Source organism: Engystomops pustulosus, chromosome 9, assembly GCF_040894005.1.
Source record: "Engystomops pustulosus chromosome 9, aEngPut4.maternal, whole genome shotgun sequence".
Lineage (NCBI taxonomy): Eukaryota > Metazoa > Chordata > Amphibia > Anura > Leptodactylidae > Engystomops > Engystomops pustulosus.
In genome coordinates, this window is record NC_092419.1 from 94,685,918 (window position 1) to 94,705,782 (window position 19,865).

General features: G+C 45.2%; 1 protein-coding gene across 1 annotated transcript; it reads left to right on the top strand.

The window, feature by feature from the left end:
• Positions 1-5,182: 5,182 nt before the first annotated feature.
• SMC1A (structural maintenance of chromosomes 1A) lies at positions 5,183-18,443 on the top strand. Its single transcript, XM_072123888.1, has 25 exons — positions 5,183-5,422; positions 7,975-8,163; positions 8,283-8,395; positions 8,527-8,730; positions 9,376-9,614; positions 9,713-9,971; positions 10,065-10,205; positions 10,307-10,389; positions 11,769-11,976; positions 12,077-12,262; positions 12,406-12,585; positions 13,133-13,279; positions 13,385-13,522; positions 13,611-13,727; positions 13,818-13,924; positions 14,082-14,223; positions 14,455-14,600; positions 14,805-14,958; positions 15,378-15,488; positions 15,583-15,739; positions 16,433-16,587; positions 16,669-16,820; positions 16,906-16,975; positions 17,063-17,173; positions 17,918-18,443. Exons 1-25 carry the CDS (start codon positions 5,314-5,316, stop codon positions 17,999-18,001), a joined length of 3,702 nt encoding a protein of 1,233 aa, XP_071979989.1. The 5' UTR covers positions 5,183-5,313; the 3' UTR covers positions 18,002-18,443.
• Positions 18,444-19,865: the final 1,422 nt, after the last annotated feature.

A 19,865-nucleotide genomic window follows, 5' to 3' on the forward strand; every position in this document is an offset into this window, starting at 1 on the left:
TTTCATTTCTGGAAGTGTAAGCGGCTGTGTTAACATTTTCACAGCTGCTTACAATTCCAGAAATGAAGAAAAATAGATTCAACCAAGCCAAATGCATGGTAAACATGCAAAAATGAATGCATTTTAAAACATGCACCAAAAACGCACCCTCTAAGTAAGGTGAGAAGTGGCAGCAAGCAGAAGTGGTCAGAACCCTGCACATGTAGTTGCCTGTATAGGCATCTGGTGCAGGGGTTTTAATAAATGTGGCCTCAGCCGTGATTAATTCGTCAAATGTTCTTTTTGCAAAACATGGCACAACTGAAGTGTCACTGCAAAGTGTGAATACAACCCAAAAAGACGACATTGTGGTAAATGGTCTGTGCTACAAGTAAAAGGAATAAATCGGGGGCGTAACTCAAGCGAAAGGTAAGATGCTAAAACACAATGGCCTTTTACTTCTACACAATGAGGCAACAATTCCAGTAACACACCCACCTACATGTAACCTACAAGACAGAGAAAACCTCACTATTCTCCCGTGTCTTTCTTATGAATGTTCCCTTTTGTTAGATTGTGTAAAAACCCGGCAGCAAAATCCTTACAAGAAAGTGAATGGATGTAACCTCTGTGTATGCGGGGCATGTCTTAGTGCCGGAGCTTGTTGTAGCTCGCTTGTAGGCCCTTCAGTACATAACAATTGTCTACCACCCATGCAAACATACTCAACCAACAACTAAAAGTGCAATGTGTGTATGTGTATGTTTGTGTGTGTATGTATGTGTGTATATGTTTGAGTTTGTGTGTGTATGTGTGTATGTTTGTGTGTGTATGTTTGTATGTGTATGTTTGTGTGTGTATGTATGTGTGTGTATGTTTGTGGGTGTGTGTATGTATGTGTGTGTATGTTTGTGGGTGTGTGTATGTTTTTGTGTGTATGTTTGTGTGTGTATGTATGTGTGTGTATGTTTGTGTGTATGTATGTGTGTGTATGTTTGTGTGTGTATGTATGTGTGTGTATGTTTGTGTGTATGTATGTGTGTGTATGTTTGTGTGTGTATGTTTGTGTGTGTATGTATGTATGTGTGTGTATCTACGTGTGTGTATCTACGTGTGTGTGTGTATGTTTGTGTGTGTACGTATGTGTATTTATGTGTGTATGTTTGTGTGTGTGGTTGGGGTGCCTGGGTCTTTGCAAAGAAGATGATAGTTAGGCCCCTTATGCACAGGGGATGAGAGACCCACCAGAGTGAAACAGGTAGAGGTGTATTTCATGTTGAAACTTCCTGGCCCCATTGCAAAATCTGTACCAGGCCCCCAACTATAATGTACAATTTGTCGTCTCCTGCTATAGGAAGAAGATGTCTCTAAGGGCCATGTCACATGAGTGTTTGTCATGCACGTGTCTGTGATGTGCAGGAGATCCTCCCACACTCCAAAACATACTGGTAGGTTGATTATATTGTGAGCCCCATTGGGGACATGGACTTATTTGGGAAGATCTGTGCAGCGCTGCGTAATCTGTGTGTGCTATATAAATAAAGGATTATTATTTATCGCTTGTGAAGCCTCGCACCTCCAGCACCGCTGACTACATTAAGAGGTTTGGGTCTCCTGATGTATCCCGTGGGTGGCTCTGGTGATGCCAGCTAACATCTGGCGTAGTTTTGCGTAAAAACCGTGCAAGTGTTCTAGGTCTAGGTAGTCTACATAAGTGCACAAAAAAAAGAGCTGTCACGGGTGCGCTGGTGGTGTACTTCTCCCAAAAATTCAATTACTTCAACAAGCCTGAAGATGATGGATTTATTAAAAAAAGTAAAATTTCATAAAAAATTATTACATAAAAGACAAAAAACTTAAGCAGTCCTTCGTAACGTGTTTCGGGTTTTCAACCCTTTATCAAACATAGGACAATCTGACAGAAAACTGATTAATTTTTTGGGGGGATGGATCTTTTTAAGAGATTATAGTAAATGCAGTGTGTCACAGAGAACTGGCAACGTTACAATAGACTGCATTAGGTTCAAATACAGGTGTTCTCCTATTTAAGGACACCCAACTTACAGACAGACCTCTGTGACCTCAGGAAAAGCTCTCTGGATACTTTTGTCCCAGGCTGCAATAAGGTGTCTGTAATGAAGTTTTATTGACAACCCATGTTCCCTTTAAGGGTGCGTCCACACATTCAGTTTTTCAGATGCAGTTTTGGAAGCCAAAAGTAGGTGTGGATGACAATGTGTTGAGACAAATAATTGAAAGGTGCTACTCTTCAGCCCCTTCTACACTGGCGTTTTTCACGCGCGAGTTCTGCGCGTGCATTTGATGCGCAGAACTTGTATTGCACTCTGTCCCATTGTATTCAATGGCTCTTTCTTCATTAGCGTTGTTTTTCACGCGCGTGCTTGCGTTCGTTTGCACGCGCGTCAAAATCGCAGCATGCTCTATTTTTGCGTTTCACGCGCGTTTTTCACGCCCCATTCAAGTCTATGGAGATGCATCAAGAACGCATTGCACTCGCAATCATTGCAAGTGCAATGCGAGTGCAATGCGTCTTAAACGTAAGGGTTGCTAGGTGACCAGAATAACATTATTTCCCCTGCTCGCGATCGAGCATTTAATTAAAAAAACACAATGAAGAACAGTGAAGAATAGAATAAAAACATTGAACACAGTGACCACAGGATCATTTAAGAGAAAAACACAGTGCAGAACACAGTGCAGAATAGATTACAGATGTTCGGCACATCTGCTTACTTGTCGGGAGATGCGCACGGAACGGTGCGCCCAAAATAGCATGTGAAGAACAATATATATGTGTGAAGAATACATTGCAGATGTATTTAAACATCTGCAATGTGTTCTTCACACACATATATATTGTTCTTCACATGCTATTTTGGGCGCACCGTTCCAAGCGTATCTCCCGACAAGTAAGCAGATGTGGCGAACATCTGTAATCTATTCTGCACTGTGTTCTGCACTGTGTTTTTCTCTTAAATGATCCTGTGGTCACTGTGTTCACTGTGTTCAATGTTTTTATTCTATTCTTCACTGTTCTTCACATCTGCTAAATTGTCGGGAGATAATATACGCGCGGAACAGTGAAGAATAGATTGCAGATGTTTGCAAATTATCAGAAGACATTATTTTTCAATTAAATAACACATTTTAATCCCAAACCATGGTCCCTTTGAAAAATGCTCGAGTCTCCCATTGAATCGCGCGTGAAAAATGCGCCGAAAACGCAAAAAAACGCTAACAACACGCGCGTGAAAAACGCAAAAACGCTAATTACTCCAAGGAAAAATGGAACAAAAACGCAGCCAAAAACGTCAGTTTTTCACGCATTGCACCCTGACGTGAAACGCAACGCTAGTGTGGAAGAGGCCTTCCTCCTACTTTTACTCCAATCCAGGTTTGGCCATTAAAAACTGCATTTGAAAAACTGAACATGTGTCCCCACCAAAAATCCAATTGTCACGGGGACCAAAAAATTTTTTTTCTGGAATTACAATTATAAAATATACCAATTACGACTTACATACAATTTCAACTTAAAGGGAACCTGTCATCAGAAATTGGCTTAGTAAACTACTACTAGTATGTTGGCAACCAGCTGAACAGCTTTTCAATCATATTTCTTTCGTGGCCCAGGTTGGTGGCATCATCAAGAAAATCAACTTTGAACTCAGATGTTAAATGGTTGCATAAAGTCAGGGAGGCGGAGAGTTTAACACAGAAGTCCAGCTCTCCCCACCTCTGAACACCTCATCCCCTATGATTAACATCATGCACCAGACTTCAGGAGATCTGGTTAATGATGCAGGACCAACAATTACAGTGAAGGGGCTTTCTGAGGCAGGGAGATCTTGACTTCAGTGTTAAACTCTACACCTCCTTGACTTAATAACACCAATTTACGCCTCACTTCAAAGTTGGTTTTTTGTATGATGCCACCACACTAGGCCATGAAAGAAATATGATCTGAAAGCTGTTCAGCTGCTTGATAACATACTGGTATTGGTTTACTAGCCCAATTTCTGATGGCGGGTTCGCTTTAAAGGGGTTTTTCCACAAAGCAAGTTAGGCCCTATCCATAGGAGAAAAACCTGCAGACCCTGGGGAGAAGGCAGGAGCGATTTATTACTATAAATTACAAAAAATAGCAATTTTATCCACTTTTAACCCCAAATAAAACTAAAAAGGAGAAAAAAAAATATTTGAAATAAACACAAAAAAAGAAGTTATGGCCCTTATACGCCATCAGGGCCGGATAAAGGGTGGTGGGGGCCCTTGGGCGCAAACTGGTAGCATACAGTCTGTCAGCCCCCTGTAGTATACAGCCTGCCAGCCCCCCTGTAGTATACAACCTGCCAGCCCCCCTGTAGTATATAGCCTGCCAGCCGCCCTGTAGTATACAACCTGCCAGCCCCCCTGTAGTATATAGCCTGCCAGCCCCCCTGTAGTATATTGCCTGCCAGCCCCCTGTAGTATGTAGCCTGCCAGCCCCCTGTAGACTTTAACTGCCAGTCCCCTGTAGAAAATGGCGATCTCGGCGATCTCCCCCAGCGAAGGCAGCTGTGTCTCACTGACATTGCTGTCATCCTAGACCCCTATGTGCGTTGCGGGCGGCCACGGGCCGAGACACAGAGCAGAGCTAAGTCACTGACTGTCGGAAACTGGTGGGGGCCCCTTTAAAAACTGAAAATGGTGGGGGCCCCGGGGCTTGAGCCCCATGAGCCCCTCCTTTAATCCAGCCCTGTACGCCATGTACGAAAATTCCCTAAAAATGCCCCGGTTACTAGAGCCTTTTCAAGGCCGCGTCATTAAGGGGTAAATCTGAATACATTTTGTTATTGTTGATACAGAATATAAATGGGTGGGTAGAGAGGGAAAATTTGTAAATACTATGAGATTTGAGAATTTGTATCATGTAATATATAAATATGTATAGTTTGACTATTATAGTTCTCAGAATGACACAACAGCTAAACATTAGCAAAGCCAACAGCAAAAGCCACTGCCGGAACTAAATATTCAATATTAAAATTAATGGTGAAATAAATTAGGATGCAGCTAAAAGGACACCTGCACTGAGCTCCGGCATCGTCCTCTAACCCACCAACAAAATGGCCGACTTTCACAGACCGGCGACAAGTCGGTACAGTAGCGATGTGTGTTTATGTGGTGGAGCTCCGCCCCCTCGGCAGCAGAGTGCTGACGTCACTGCCAGGCGCGCTCCCATCGACGAGCGCAGAATTGGCGGCCTGCGGCCCCGGGTTTACCGCAGTACCGGAGGGGCCCGTGCACAGCGGGAGCGCCTAGGCCGCAGACATGGGTTTCCTCAAGTTAATCGAGATTGAAAATTTTAAGTCGTACAAGGGTCGGCAGATCATAGGGCCCTTCCGCAGGTTCACCGCCATCATCGGCCCCAATGGATCCGGTAAGCGCAGACCGGGGGCTGCCAGCAAGTCGGGACCTCGGGGGGACACAGGGGGTGGTACTGGGGGGCACCGGGTGTTACAGAGGGGAGATCCACATTCAGTTTGTTATTGGGGCGTTCAGGAAGTTGCTTCAATTTCAAGTATTTTCAATATGCGGGAGGTCAGGCTCAGGGGTGTGCAGGGGGCTGCCCCAATATGCGGGAGGTCAGGCTCAGGGGTGTGCAGAGGGGACTGTCCCAATATGCAGGAGGTCAGGCTCAGGGGTGTGCAGGGGGCTGCCCCAATATGCGGGAGGTCAGGCTCAGGGGTGTGCAGGGGGCTGCCCCAATATGCGGGAGGTCAGGCTCAGGGGTGTGCAGAGGGGACTGCCCCAATATGCGGGAGGTCAGGCTCAGGGGTGTGCAGGGGGCTGCCCCAATATGCGGGAGGTCAGGCTCAGGGGTGTGCAGGGGGCTGCCCCAATATGCGGGAGGTCAGGCTCAGGGGTGTGCAGGGGTCTTCCCCACTATGCGGGAGGTCAGGCTTAGGGGTGTGCAGGGGTCTTCCCCACTATGCGGGAGGTCAGGCTTAGGGGTGTGCAGGGGGCTGCCCCAATATGCGGGAGGTCAGGCTAAGGGGTGTGCAGGGGGCTGCCCCAATATGCGGGAGGTCAGGCTCAGGGGTGTGCAGGGGTCTTCCCCACTATGCGGGAGGTCAGGCTTAGGGGTGTGCAGGGGGCTGCCCCAATATGCGGGAGGTCAGGCTCAGGGGTGTGCAGGGGGCTGCCCCAATATGCGGGAGGTCAGGCTCAGGGGTGTGCAGGGGGCTGCCCCAATATGCGGGAGGTCAGGCTCAGGGGTGTGCAGGGGTCTTCCCCACTATGCGGGAGGTCAGGCTTAGGGGTGTGCAGGGGGGCTGCCCCAATATGCGGGAGGTCAGGCTCAGGGGTGTGCAGGGGGCTGCCCCAATATGCGGGAGGTCAGGCTTAGGGGTGTGCAGGGGGCTGCCCCAATATGCGGGAGGTCAGGCTCAGGGGTGTGCAGGGGTCTTCCCCACTATGCGGGAGGTCAGGCTTAGGGGTGTGCAGGGGGCTGCCCCAATATGCGGGAGGTCAGGCTCAGGGGTGTGCAGGGGGCTGCCCCAATATGCGGGAGGTCAGGCTCAGGGGTGTGCAGGGGGCTGCCCCAATATGCGGGAGGTCAGGCTCAGGGGTGTGCAGGGGGCTGCCCCAATATGCGGGAGGTCAGGCTCAGGGGTGTGCAGGGGGCTGCCCCAATATGCGGGAGGTCAGGCTCAGGGGTGTGCAGGGGGCTGCCCCAATATGCGGGAGGTCAGGTTCAGGGGTGTGCAGGGGGGCTTCCCCACTATGCGGGAGGTCAGGCTTAGGGGTGTGCAGGGGGGCTTCCCCACTATGCGGGAGGTCAGGCTCAGGGGTGTGCAGGGGGGCTTCCCCACTATGCGGGAGGTCAGGCTCAGGGGTGTGCAGGGGGGCTTCCCCACTATGCGGGAGGTCAGGCTCAGGGGTGTGCAGAGGGGACTGCCCCAATATGCGGGAGGTCAGGCTCAGGGGTGTGCAGAGGGGACTGCCCCAATATGCAGGAGGTCAGGCTCAGGGGTGTGCAGGGGGGCTTCCCCACTATGCGGGAGGTCAGGCTCAGGGGTGTGCAGGGGGGCTTCCCCAATATGCAGGAGGTCAGGATCAGGGGTGTGCAGGGGGGCTTCCCCACTATGCGGGAGGTCAGGCTCAGGGGTGTGCAGGGGGGCTTCCCCACTATGCGGGAGGTCAGGCTCAGGGGTGTGCAGGGGGGCTTCCCCACTATGCGGGAGGTCAGGCTCAGGGGTGTGCAGAGGGGACTGCCCCAATATGCAGGAGGTCAGGATCAGGGGTGTGCAGGGGACTGCCCCAATATGCAGGGGGGCTGCCCGGGGTATATGGGTTTGTGCAGGTGGCCGCTGTCGTTTACGATGGGAAGAGTGCAGGTGGTCCCATGACATGAACTGCTGAATAGTAAGAAGGCATAAGGAGGAGTAGATAGGAGGGGCCAGATGACAAGACATGTCCCCTCCTAAGAGTTGTCATGGTGTCCTTTGTAGCATTTTTGAATAAACCATGCTCCAAAATAATTTAATCACTAAACATGCATATCAGGAGAGGGGCCGTGTTTTCTGTAAACGGTCATTATTAGATTTTGTGTGAGTTTCAATTATCAGTGGTGGCTCTACTTCACAGGCTAGAGAAGTCGTCTTCATAGGTCACATGTACATCCGCTACACAATGCACAGAGCTGTGTAGCGAGGGTGGAGAAATGGGGGATATTAAGATTAAATTTGCAGTGTTAATTGCATGTTATGAGGCAGCTGCCCGTATGGGGGCGCTGTTGTAATTTTTTTCCATCTATAGTTGTCATAAGACTTTGCCTGAGTCTCATAAGGTTCGTGCACATTGGGTAAAACTCAATCAATCCTGCTGACCAGCCGGTTCTAAGTCATGGGCTGTGGAGTGGGGTCCAGTGGGGGCGTTATCTATAGCTCTGACGCATTTAGACTGTTTATATTGCATTGTGATCTACAGGGAAATCCAATCTTATGGACGCCATCAGTTTTGTGCTGGGGGAGAAGACCAGCAATCTGAGAGTAAAGACCCTCCGTGATCTGATCCATGGAGCTCCTGTGGGGAAACCTGCTGCAAACCGAGCATTTGTGAGCATGGTGTATGAGGAGGACAACGGCAAAGAGAAGGTTTTTTCCAGACATATTATTGGTAATAAAACAATACCCTCTAGGTTTTGTAGGTGGCCCCATCATAATAGAGGGGTCACTCTACTGCTACGTTCATTATGCGAGTCCCATCTGAAATTGACTTTGCTTATGTCTTGTTAGGCGGCTCCTCTGAATACAGAATCAACAGCAAAGTTGTTCAGTTGTCAGAATACAGCGATGAACTGGAGAAGCTCGGGATCCTTATTAAAGCCAGGAACTTCTTGGTGTTTCAGGTAAGATGGTGGGTGACGACTGTTATAAAAGCTTAGGACATTGTTCTATTGTACAGGGCAGTTTATTGAATGACATAATTCTGGAGGAGAACCTGGTTCTCTTCCTCTGACCATTTCCTTATTTTATACAGGGTGCAGTAGAGTCCATCGCCATGAAGAATCCCAAGGAACGTACGGCTCTGTTTGAGGAGATCAGCAGGTCAGGGGAGCTGGCGCAGGAATACGACAAGCGCAAGAAGGAAATGGTAAAAGCGGAAGAAGATACGCAGTTCAACTATCACCGCAAGAAGAACATCGCCGCAGAGAGGAAGGAAGCAAAGCAAGAGAAGGAGGAGGTTAGTGAATTCTGCTCTTTTAATCCCTTAGGCTAAAAGCACAAGATTCGCAAATCACGAACCTTGCATTTGCCGAATTTTGCAGATCAAGTACAGTAGATAGCATAATGGTGTGATTTGTGATATAAGGAGTACCTTCTTCCCTGTTCTTATCATGATTATGGTTGGCCGCTGATGTTCCGCTACGAAGAAGGGATTCCTTGTAACATATATCACCATGATGCATGGAGACCGTCCTCTGCATTGTGGTTGATCCGTAAAACGGGAGATTGCATGGACTGACCACACTCCTCTAAAGTGAAGCGTTTGGGCAAAACTTTAGAAACTTTGTTTCCTCCTGTATGTTCAGAAAACGTGGGCGGCACGGTGGCTGAGTGAGTAGCACTTCTGCCTTGCAGCGCTGGAGTCCTGGGTTCGATTCCCACCCAGATCAACATCTGCAAAGAGCTTGTATGTTCTCTCCGTGTTTTTATCCGGGTCTTCCGGTTTCCTCCAACACTCCAATTTGACATGCTCTATGCTGTGCTGCATAATCTGTGTGCACACATAAATAAAGAATTATTATTATTAAAACAGGGAAATCTGATTAGTTGCCACTGTTATATACACCTTCAGAGGGGTCTAATGTCATTCTTCTGTACACAGGCTGAACGCTACCAGCGTCTAAAGGATGAGGTGGCACGAGCCCAGATCCAGATGCAGCTCTTTAAGCTTTACCACAACGAGTCTGAGATAGAACGGCTGAACAAGGAGCTGACCAGTAAGAACAAGGAGATTGACAAGGATAAGAAACACATGGACAAAGTTGAAGAAGAATTAAAGGATAAGAAAAAGGAGTTGGGCAAGATGATGCGAGAGCAGCAATCCATAGAGAAGGAGATCAAGTAAGTCCTCTTCAAGACACTGTGTGAATATTTTTTTTTATCGTGTAATAAGATGTAGCTCATCTTTATATACTTGTTGCTTATTCTTCTACGAATAGGGAGAAGGATGCTGAACTGAATCAGAAGCGTCCACAGTACATCAAAGCCAAGGAAAACACTGCTCACAAGATCAAGAAGCTGGAAACGGCCAAGAAATCCCTGCAGAATGCCCAGAAACAATATAAGAAGCGTAAGGCAGACATGGACGAGCTGGAGAAGGAGATGCTGTCTGTGGAGAAGGCCAGGCAGGAGTTTGAAGAAAGAATGGAGGAGGAGAGCCAGAGCCAAGGTCGGGATCTTACATTGGAAGAAAACCAGGTAATGGCCGCTTCCTTCTCTCTTGAGACCCATTATCCCTGGTGGATTTGTGGAGATTCTTTGTGATTACGTTTTGTAATTATTGTCTTCTAGGTGAAGAAATATCACCGTCTGAAGGAAGAAGCCAGCAAGAGAGCCGCAACACTGGCCCAGGAGCTGGAGAAGTTCAACAGAGACCAGAAAGCTGACCAGGATCGCCTCGATTTAGAGGAAAGGAAAAAAGTGGAGACTGAGGTAAGGAGGATTTAGCTTCTTTGTATCTTCAATCTGATCTGTGCCCCTTTTAAGGAGTAGCGTGATTTGTAGCTTGAGTCTTTACCATATAATTGTTTTAGGCAAAAATCAAGCAGAAGCTGCGAGAAATAGAAGAAAACCAGAAGAGAATAGAAAAGCTGGAGGAATATATTGCAACCAGCAAGTGGGTAGCACTATGTGTTTTTTTGTATATTTGGGTGTTATTTTGGAATCGACATTATGTTACATTCACCTTTACGGATACATTTGGTGTATATGTCAGGAAAGCAGAAATGCGCTAAACATATACATGTGCATCCATGTGCACAGTGTATGTTGAATCCTACTGGAAACACGGGATGGAAAGACACAGGAAGCTGCACCTTTCCATAATTACTTGATGTATGGTCTCAATTGAGGACATAATGGCCTATGGGGGATGGATGCAACTGTATGGCATCCTTTACTGAGAGTACACTCTAGGAGGACCCTAGAGGGGAATTGCCCAGGTGTGGAGTCTAACAGGAGAACAACTCCCACTCTATGTGCATACTATGGGATCCTAACTCTCCGTTGTAAGGATACGTTGGGAATCCTCCCAACGTATCCCTACGACAGAGGGCCAAAAATGAGAAATTAACAAAATGACATTCCTGGTGACAGGTTCCAGTAGCCTATGCTATGCTGATTTTAAAAATGCTTTTGAAGCATTATGAATTATTCCAGTAGTTTATAATGGTTTATGTTACATTTGCTGCTGGCAGGGATCCATGTATGTGGTGTGTCCCAGGTGAGGGGCGGCTGCAGCCTGTGCACCCCCCTCCCCTGCCTGCTCAATGCACAGGACAGGAAGAGGGGAGGAGGAGGCAGCTGCATGAGTGAGGAGAAGAGACTGACACAGGTACAAAGGCTTCTGCAGCTTCCCCCCTCCTTAATAGCACAGGCTATTGGAGCCTTTCACCAGCTAAAAAGGACATTCTTGGTGACATGTGTGTTGTAAAGGTGCTGTCATCTCCATGAATCCTCAGGATCGGTCATCAGAAAGTGATAAATAGGTTTCTGACACCAAGCGTCCAAACCTACACAGAAGATTGGAGTATACTACTGCAACAAAGTACAGGCAGTCCCTGGGTTACGTACAAGATAGGGTCCGGAGGTTTGTTCTTAAGTTGAATTTGTATGTAAGTCGAAACTGTATATTTTATAGTTGTAGATCCAGAGAAAAAAAATGTTGGCCCCAGTGACAATTGTAGTATAAACATTTTTTTGCTGTAATGGGGCCAAGGATTATCAATAAAGCTTCATTACAATCTGGGACTATAGTAAAGCATTCAGAAAGCTTCACCAGAGGTCAGAGGGGTCTGTCTGTAACTATAGGTTGTCTGCAAGTCGGGTGTCCTTAAATAGGGAACTGCCTGTAGGGGATAGGTTAAGGTTGCAACATCTGGAGGCAATGGCTAATGATTTGTCTAAAGTCACCTAAGCAAAAAGAAGGGGCATGTGCCACTTTATGCCATAAACGGAGCAGTGTTTCACCAACCCAATGTTTTATTGCTCTTTCAGGCAGTCTTTAGAAGAACAGAAGAATCTGGAAGAGACTCTTACTGAAGATGTGGAAATGGCGAAGAGAAGAATTGACGAAATCAACAAGGAGTTGAACCAAGTCATGGAGCAGCTGGGCGACGCCAGGATCGATCGTCAAGAAAGCAGCAGACAGCAGCGCAAAGCTGAGATCATGGAGAGCATCAAGAGGCTGTATCCCGGGTCTGTGGTAAGTGGTGTAGACCAATGCATGGCGTGTATGTAATTATGGGAGAGCTAGGAATTATGAACTGGACACCTATGGTGAAGCTGTTTCCTTATATTATCAGTATGGCCGCCTGATTGACCTCTGCCAGCCCACCCAGAAGAAGTACCAGATCGCAGTCACTAAGGTGCTGGGAAAGAACATGGACGCCATCATTGTGGACTCTGAAAAGACAGGAAGAGACTGTATCCAGTATATCAAGGAGCAGCGCGGGGAGCCAGAAACCTTCCTTCCTCTGGATTATCTGGAGGTATTGCTTCCATTTCTAATTCTTGTATTCTGTTATCAGGCATTTCTGGGATGATCTGCTGAGGTTTGTGACTACTACTGTATAAACTCACCTTTTTCATTTATCTCTTTTTTTTTTTTTCAATTTTTCTTTTTTTTTTTTAGGTGAAACCTACTGATGAGAAACTGCGTGAACTAAAAGGGGCAAAACTGGTTATTGATGTAATCCGGTACGAGCCGCCACATATTAAGAAGGCTCTCCAGTACGCCTGTGGTAACGCACTGGTGTGCGACAATGTAGAAGATGCCCGCAGGATCGCCTTTGGGGGACACCAGAGACACAAGGTACATAACATCACATCCACTGTATGTGGTTTTCTTACTCACACTTGTCAGCCACCAACCCATAGCATCTCCCTTGATACAAACTAGTAGAAGGTTTCACACCTTGCGCTCATGATCCCATAGGACAGTGATGGCGAACCTTTTAGAGACCGAGTGCCCAAACTACAACCAAGACCCAATTATTTATCGCAAAGTGCTACCACAGAAATTTAATTTGTGATTTATACTCCCTTCTCTGTCAGTTTTCATTGATACCAGCCCCCTGAGGACACCAATAAAGCAGAAAATAGTCCCAGGTCGAGCTGTTACTTTAAAATACCTCTGTGCACAGCAAGTCCTGGGCTGTCTGGGACTGCAGGAAGATACCTGGAGTCATCTCTGGTGATGGCCTGAGTGCCCACAGAAAGGGCTCCGAGTGCCACCTCTGGCACCAGTGCCATAGGTTAGCCATCACTGCCATAGGACATGACATATATATAGAGAATTTATCGCTTTGTAATACTACAAAGCAGAACTTTGTTTTCCAATTGTCGCTTGTTTTTTACAGACCGTGGCTCTAGATGGAACCTTATTCCAGAAGTCTGGTGTCATCTCTGGAGGTGCCAGCGACTTAAAGGCCAAGGCCAGAAGATGGGATGAAAAAGCTGTGGATAAACTCAAGGAAAAGAAGGAAAGATTAACAGAGGAGCTGAAGGTGAGCTAAGGACACTAGAAGGCTTTCTTCCAGCCATTGATAATGGTAGCAGAGCCGAGCCGGTTTAGTATTACAGATCTATCAACACTTTCCATTGATTTACAGGAGCAAATGAAAGCCAAGCGTAAGGAGGCAGAGCTGAGGCAGGTCCAGTCCCAGGCTCATGGTCTGCAGATGAGGCTGAAATATTCCCAGAGTGATCTGGAACAGACCAAAACCCGCCATTTAGCAATGAATATGCAGGTACCAGTCAATCTCGGCTTTATACAAAAGTGTCCTTCATATACAGTATGTGTTCACAGTATTCACTATGTTCTTCACTTGTGCCCAGGAAAAATCCAAGCTGGAGAGCGAGTTGGCAAACTTCAACCCACGGATCAATGACATAAAGCGGATCGTTCAAAGCCGCGAGAGAGAGATGAAGGACCTCAAGGAAAAGATGAATTTGGTAAGTAGTGGAAAAGATGTGTATAACATAAAGGTGTCTCCTTCATTATGTTACCCTGCACTTATAGTAATGTATACTTGTACCCACCAGGTGGAAGACGAGGTGTTTGAGGAGTTCTGTCAGGAGATAGGGGTCCGTAACATCAGAGAGTTTGAGGAGGAGAAGGTCAAGAGACAGAATGATATTGCAAAGAAGAGGTATTCACTTTATTTATAGCTGATATGGTCAATGGAGCTGCTTATGCTTTGCAGTCCTTGAAAACTACAACCCTCATCTGTCAGGCCCTGATGGGTGCGGTTATTTACGAGCCTTGGATTGGAGACCACAGTAAATAATTGTGCGGACCTTCTGCAGGTTGGAGTTTGAGAACCAAAAGACCCGTCTGGGCATTCAACTTGACTATGAAAAGAATCAACTGAAAGAGGATCAGGGGAAGGTGCAGACGTGGGAGCAGTCCGTGAAGAAAGATGAAAACGAAATCGAAAAACTGAAAAAGGTAAGTGCAAAAGATGCTTGTGATATCGAGTCATCCGCATTAGATTGGTAGAGAGAGAGGTGGTGCTGGTTGTCAGACCCACGCTTATTCCATATCAGGTATCGCCACCCATACTTGTAATGAGTCCTAGGTCACACTTCTGGGTCTTCTCTCATAGGAGCAAAGAATTTTGTTAAGTCTACATCAGCAGAGCGACTTCGTGTTAATTTGTATTTCTTATGGTATCTATAGGAGGAGACTAGACACATGAAGATCATCGACGAGACAATGGCTCAGCTACAAGATCTGAAAAACCAACATTTGGCTAAAAAGTCCGAAGTAAATGACAAGAACCATCAAATGGAAGAAATCCGGAAGAAGCTAGGGGGCGCCAACAAGTCAGTATATAGATCACCAGCTTTGTTTTTTCAGTGATTTTTCGTTGTTGGCTTTCACTTTTTAAAAATAATCTGTATGCTAACTTCTAGTTATATTATATATATATATTGTGAAATTAAAATCTTATCAGACTAACAAAGATATATATATATATCTTTGTTAGTCTGATAAGATTATAATTTCACAATTTTGTGCTTCTTCAGGGAAATGACACATCTGCAAAAAGAAGTCACTGCGATTGAGACGAAACTAGAGCAGAAGCGCAGTGATCGACACAACCTGCTGCAGGCCTGCAAGATGCAGGATATTAAGCTTCCCTTATCTAAGGGCACGATGGATGACATCAGCCAGGGAGAGGTGAGAACTTGGGCGGATGTTCTTGTTTTGGGGGTACGAAATGCTTGGTGGTCCATAGTTGGTTATTATGGAGGCATCGGGTTTACATGAAAACCACAGGGAATATACAGGCGGTCCCCTACTTAAGGACTCCCGATTTACAGACAACCCCTAGTTAAAGACGTACCCCTCTGCCCACTGTGACCAACAGCAAAAATTTTTGAAACTCGAATTGTCACTGGGGCAAGAAAAAATGTTTGTCTGGATCTACAATTATAAAGTATACAGTTTCGACTTACATGCAAATTCAACTTAAGAACAAACCGATGGACCCTATCTTGTACGTAACCTAAATTGAAGGTTTTTTTTTTTTTTTGGTTTATGTGTCTGTCTGATGGGTTGTGTCATACAAGACTGAACATGGCTTTATCTATTTTAAGGGTGGATCTCAAGGAGAAGAATCTGTCAGCAGCTCCCAGAGGACCTCTAATCTTTATGCTCGTGAAGCCTTAATCGAAATAGACTACAGTGAACTTTCTGAAGACCTTAAGGTAAAGCTAAGAAGTGTTTTCACTTTACAAGAATACAGAATTACAGAATCTTCTGATTCTGAAAGGTTTGCTACATGTAATATTTTGCTGTCAGGACGCTGTGGCAGACGACGACATTAAGCAAGAAATGAGCGCTCTGCAGCAGAAGCTCAACGAGCAGCAAAGTATTCTGCAGCGGATCTCTGCCCCCAACATGAAGGCCATGGAGAAACTGGAGAGCGTCAGAGATAAGTTCCAGGAGACGTCTGATGGTAAGATCCTCATAGTACTAGTGATTTGTGCTTAAAGGTATCTACACGGCCAGTTCTCTCTCTTGCCAGAATTTGACAAAGCTGCTGATTTGGTTATATTGCTGAAATATTTTCCATTTTCAAACAAGACAACTGAGCACTGTGCAAGGGGAAGGTCTCAAAAGCTTCATGGCTAGCCCTAATGCTTAAAATCTCATGACTTCCTATACTGCAATCTTCAAGCACTGTAAATGACCCATCGGAGTCTGGGTCATTGCACAGTGTTCAGTCCTTGCCCCACATAATGTCTGTATCTCATGAAGAAAAAACACAGTCGTATCAAACCAGGCTTAAAAGACATCTACCACCAGGATGAAGAATTGTAAACTAAGCACACTGACATGCAGGTGTGTTCCCCCTCGGGCAGGATCCTCCCTTGTTTCTAAATGATGCAAATGAACCTCAGGTGCTCCAGGCTCCGTTAACACCTATGTAGCTTGGAGCCCCTCAGGCTCATTTGCATAATTTTTGAAACTTTTTTTTGTCTTAAAAACAAGGGCATAAGAAGCTTAAAGAGGAACAAATCCTGCCAGAGGGGCACAGGCCAGTATGTCAGTGTGCTTGGTTTACTATCCTTTACACTGGTGGTAGATGTCCTTTAACCTTGACTATTTACCTTTATATCAAAGGCCCTGTATTAAACCCTTTTTGCAGAGTTTGAAGCAGCTCGTAAGCGAGCCAAGAAAGCCAAGCAGGCCTTCGAGCAGACAAAGAAGGAGAGGTTTGACCGCTTCAATGCCTGCTTTGAGTCTGTAGCTACCAACATTGATGAAATCTACAAAGCCCTCTCCAGGAATAGCAGTGCCCAGGTATGTACTTATCCCTGTGATGCTGAATTAATCTTCAGCCATCCTTTATCTTGCTCATAATGACTTGCCTAATCCTTACAGGCTTTCTTGGGGCCAGAAAACCCAGAAGAACCTTACTTAGATGGCATCAACTACAACTGTGTGGCTCCTGGAAAACGGTTCAGACCCATGGACAACTTGTCTGGAGGAGAGAAAACTGTAGCAGCACTTGCTTTGCTTTTTGCAATTCACAGGTAAAGGGCCACTCTTGCTCTTCCTGGTAATGGGTCTCTGTATGTTTCCATCCACATAACCTGTAGCTTTATATTTCATCCTTAGTTATAAGCCATCCCCATTCTTCGTACTGGATGAAATAGACGCCGCCTTAGATAATACCAACATTGGCAAGGTGAGAAGATCTGCCAGATATGTCCCACATTTGCTCTAATGATTATTATTATACATCTGCAATGTAACTGAGGTCCTCCTCTTTTAGGTGGCCAACTACATTAAGGAGCAGTCAATGACTAACTTCCAAGCAATCGTCATCTCCCTAAAGGAGGAATTTTACACCAAGGCAGAGAGCTTGGTTGGAGTATATCCAGAGGTAAGTAATGAATCTGGGGTTTACTTGTTTCTGAAGTTTCAGATTTTTGATGACTTTTAGGCTCACGACCATTATTATTCATGCATTCACACCCCCCATCTGCTCTCTGACCAGACACTGGCAAATGAGGTGGAATGAATGTCTCAAGTGCCGCAAAGGATAGGACATATACTATATCTCTCCAGATTGTGGCCACTTGGCTTTATATGCAGGGTGGGAGGGGTGAGGAGTATTCCCCCCTCCCCTTTTCTGCACCTGGTTGCGTGCTCGCCCCTTGAAATGGCTCGGGCAAGCACACAGCCGTGTGCATATGTAGCCTTAGTCAAATATGTAGTGAAAGGAGTCTATTTCTTCATTCCACTGGATTTCAACAGAAGTGACCCACAAAGGATCCAGCAGATATGGCTACAAGATTTGGAAGGCACAGAAGCCACTTGGCTATTGACTCTCCTATAGACATATTGAATGCCATGTGACTTACATTATGGTTGATGGTTGCAATGTTTAGGTGATTTACCAATCAACTTGTTTAAGTGTGTGATGCACATTTCTGTGTTCCATCTTGGAAACGCGTTCCCTATGCCTGCCATATCCTGAAGAACCGTATACTGTATACTCCTCATACCGACCCTACACCAATGTATTGTAGTGGTAACCTACCCTGCTCTTATGGAGGAAAGGCCTTTGTGTATATGCATATAGTGCTGCTGCTGTTTTGTAATATGTCACTGGTCTTCTTTGCAGCAAGGAGATTGTGTGATCAGCAAGGTCCTGACATTTGACCTCACCAAGTACCCAGATGCCAACCCCAATCCAAACGATCAGTAGACGCCTCCCCCTCCGGATGTCTCCTATGTTTTCTACTTTTGGGCGGTCTTATCTTATCGGAGGTGGAATGTTTTAATTTATGAATTTTACCTTGGGCTCCCTGATCATTGTATTATGTATATGGACATGTTGGTACCATCCGGTTGCACTCCGGAGGGGCCACACAGCCTTTACCCTTCCCCCCCGTCCCATGCATATTTTGAGTTTTCTTTCCATCATGGTGTAATTATCAGATTCTTTTTCCATATTTTTATCCTTTTACTCCTTTTGGCATTATTGTGGCATTATTGTGTTTAGCGCTGATCTTTCCAAGTTTTTAGAAGAACGCTTTTTACAACTTTTATTATAATGTCTATGACGCTTTTTATTATTTTAGTGTCTTACATATTTTTCTGTCTGCAAATATGTCTAAATGTTTTGCAATAAAGAAATTATAACTTTATGGGTGTCCAAAAAATACTTAGAGAAAGTCCAGAGCAGCACATTGAATGCGAAGTGGGTGCAAGCCTACAAATGGAGAGAAGGCAGCACTCCAGGGTTCCAGTGAAAAAATGTAAGTCCTCTTTATCTCGTATCCCAATACAGCAACGTTTCGGCTCAATGTGAGCCTTTTTCATGCCAAGTGCAAATGGTGCATATATATACAAGTACAACTGAATCACATGATCATGATCAATTGGGTCACATGATCACACAAACCCATCCCACTTTTTAATACATTTCATATATATATATATATATATATATATATATATATATATATATATATATATATATATATATCTATCCATGAATAAGTACATAATTATAGAGTAATTCCATAATACTTTGGTGCATAATTATCCACTTGTTATAAAGTGCACACATGTATGTAAAGTGCTAGCGCATTTAAGGTGTCCTGTGACTACAATAGATTAAATCCCAAGTGTGTTTTTATATTGATGATTCAATCTGAGAGGGTACATAGGCAACTCACCACCCATTCGCTGTATGTTGGCTAAAAAAAGTAAAAACAAAGTACTACTATTTGTTTATGGGTGTTCAGATATGTTAAAAATCAATAAAGGAGGAGGAATTCCCTATTAATTTTGTTACAGGAGCCCTGTGAGGGTGAAGTAAGGGCACCATTGTAAAGACTGATGTCGTGTGAGTAGCTACAGGTGATCATAACTCCTTAGGTTGCCTTTTGCATTGCAATATAAAGAGGTATTACTAATAAGTCAATTGCACACAGTGTAATTACTTTACTGAGTTAAGTGGTTTTGCTGAAAAAAAAGAAAACAGCATTCAAAACTGTGGGAAAGCTGGGTCAAATGGAGTTTAGTCAAGACATGACTAATCAACCTGAGCTGGATCACTCATACACAGCAGCTGGGGGATGGTGCGGCAATTGATTATTCTGCCTTCAGGCACAACCCAGGGATTACATCATCCTCTCCTGCAGAGAATTGCTGACAGAGCTTCATTATCATAATTTTTTATCTGTGTTATCAGCAAAACCACTCAGCTCAGGGATTAACCAAGATATGATCCTGCATCAGTGTAGCTACAGCATTATTCTCAAGGTATGTTTGCTTCATAATGCATCAAATCAAATGGTAGGTTTCTTTTAAAGGGATGTTAAAGGGGTATTTCCATCTGGGCATTTACATATGGCAAATTAATTTAATTATATGAACATTTCTTTAATTGGATGTTATTAAAAAAAAATGTTCCTGTGTGAAGATAATTACTCATAAATGTAGCCATGTTGACCCTTAGAAACGAGATAGCTTCCTCGAATACGACCACGCCACATTTTGGCAGCAGTGGCCAGACATGCGCTGTAGAGTCCTGCCTGACCACCTGGATTCAGCGTTCATTA

Coding starts and splice junctions, on each gene's coding strand:
- SMC1A (XM_072123888.1), top strand. CDS start 5,314: ATGGGTTTCCTCAAGTTAATCGAGATTGAAAATTTTAAGTCGTACAAG. Junction 8,396..8,526: donor GGAACTTCTTGGTGTTTCAG/GTAAGATGGTGG, acceptor TATTTTATACAG/GGTGCAGTAGAGTCCATCGC. Junction 17,174..17,917: donor TGGTTGGAGTATATCCAGAG/GTAAGTAATGAA, acceptor TCTTCTTTGCAG/CAAGGAGATTGTGTGATCAG.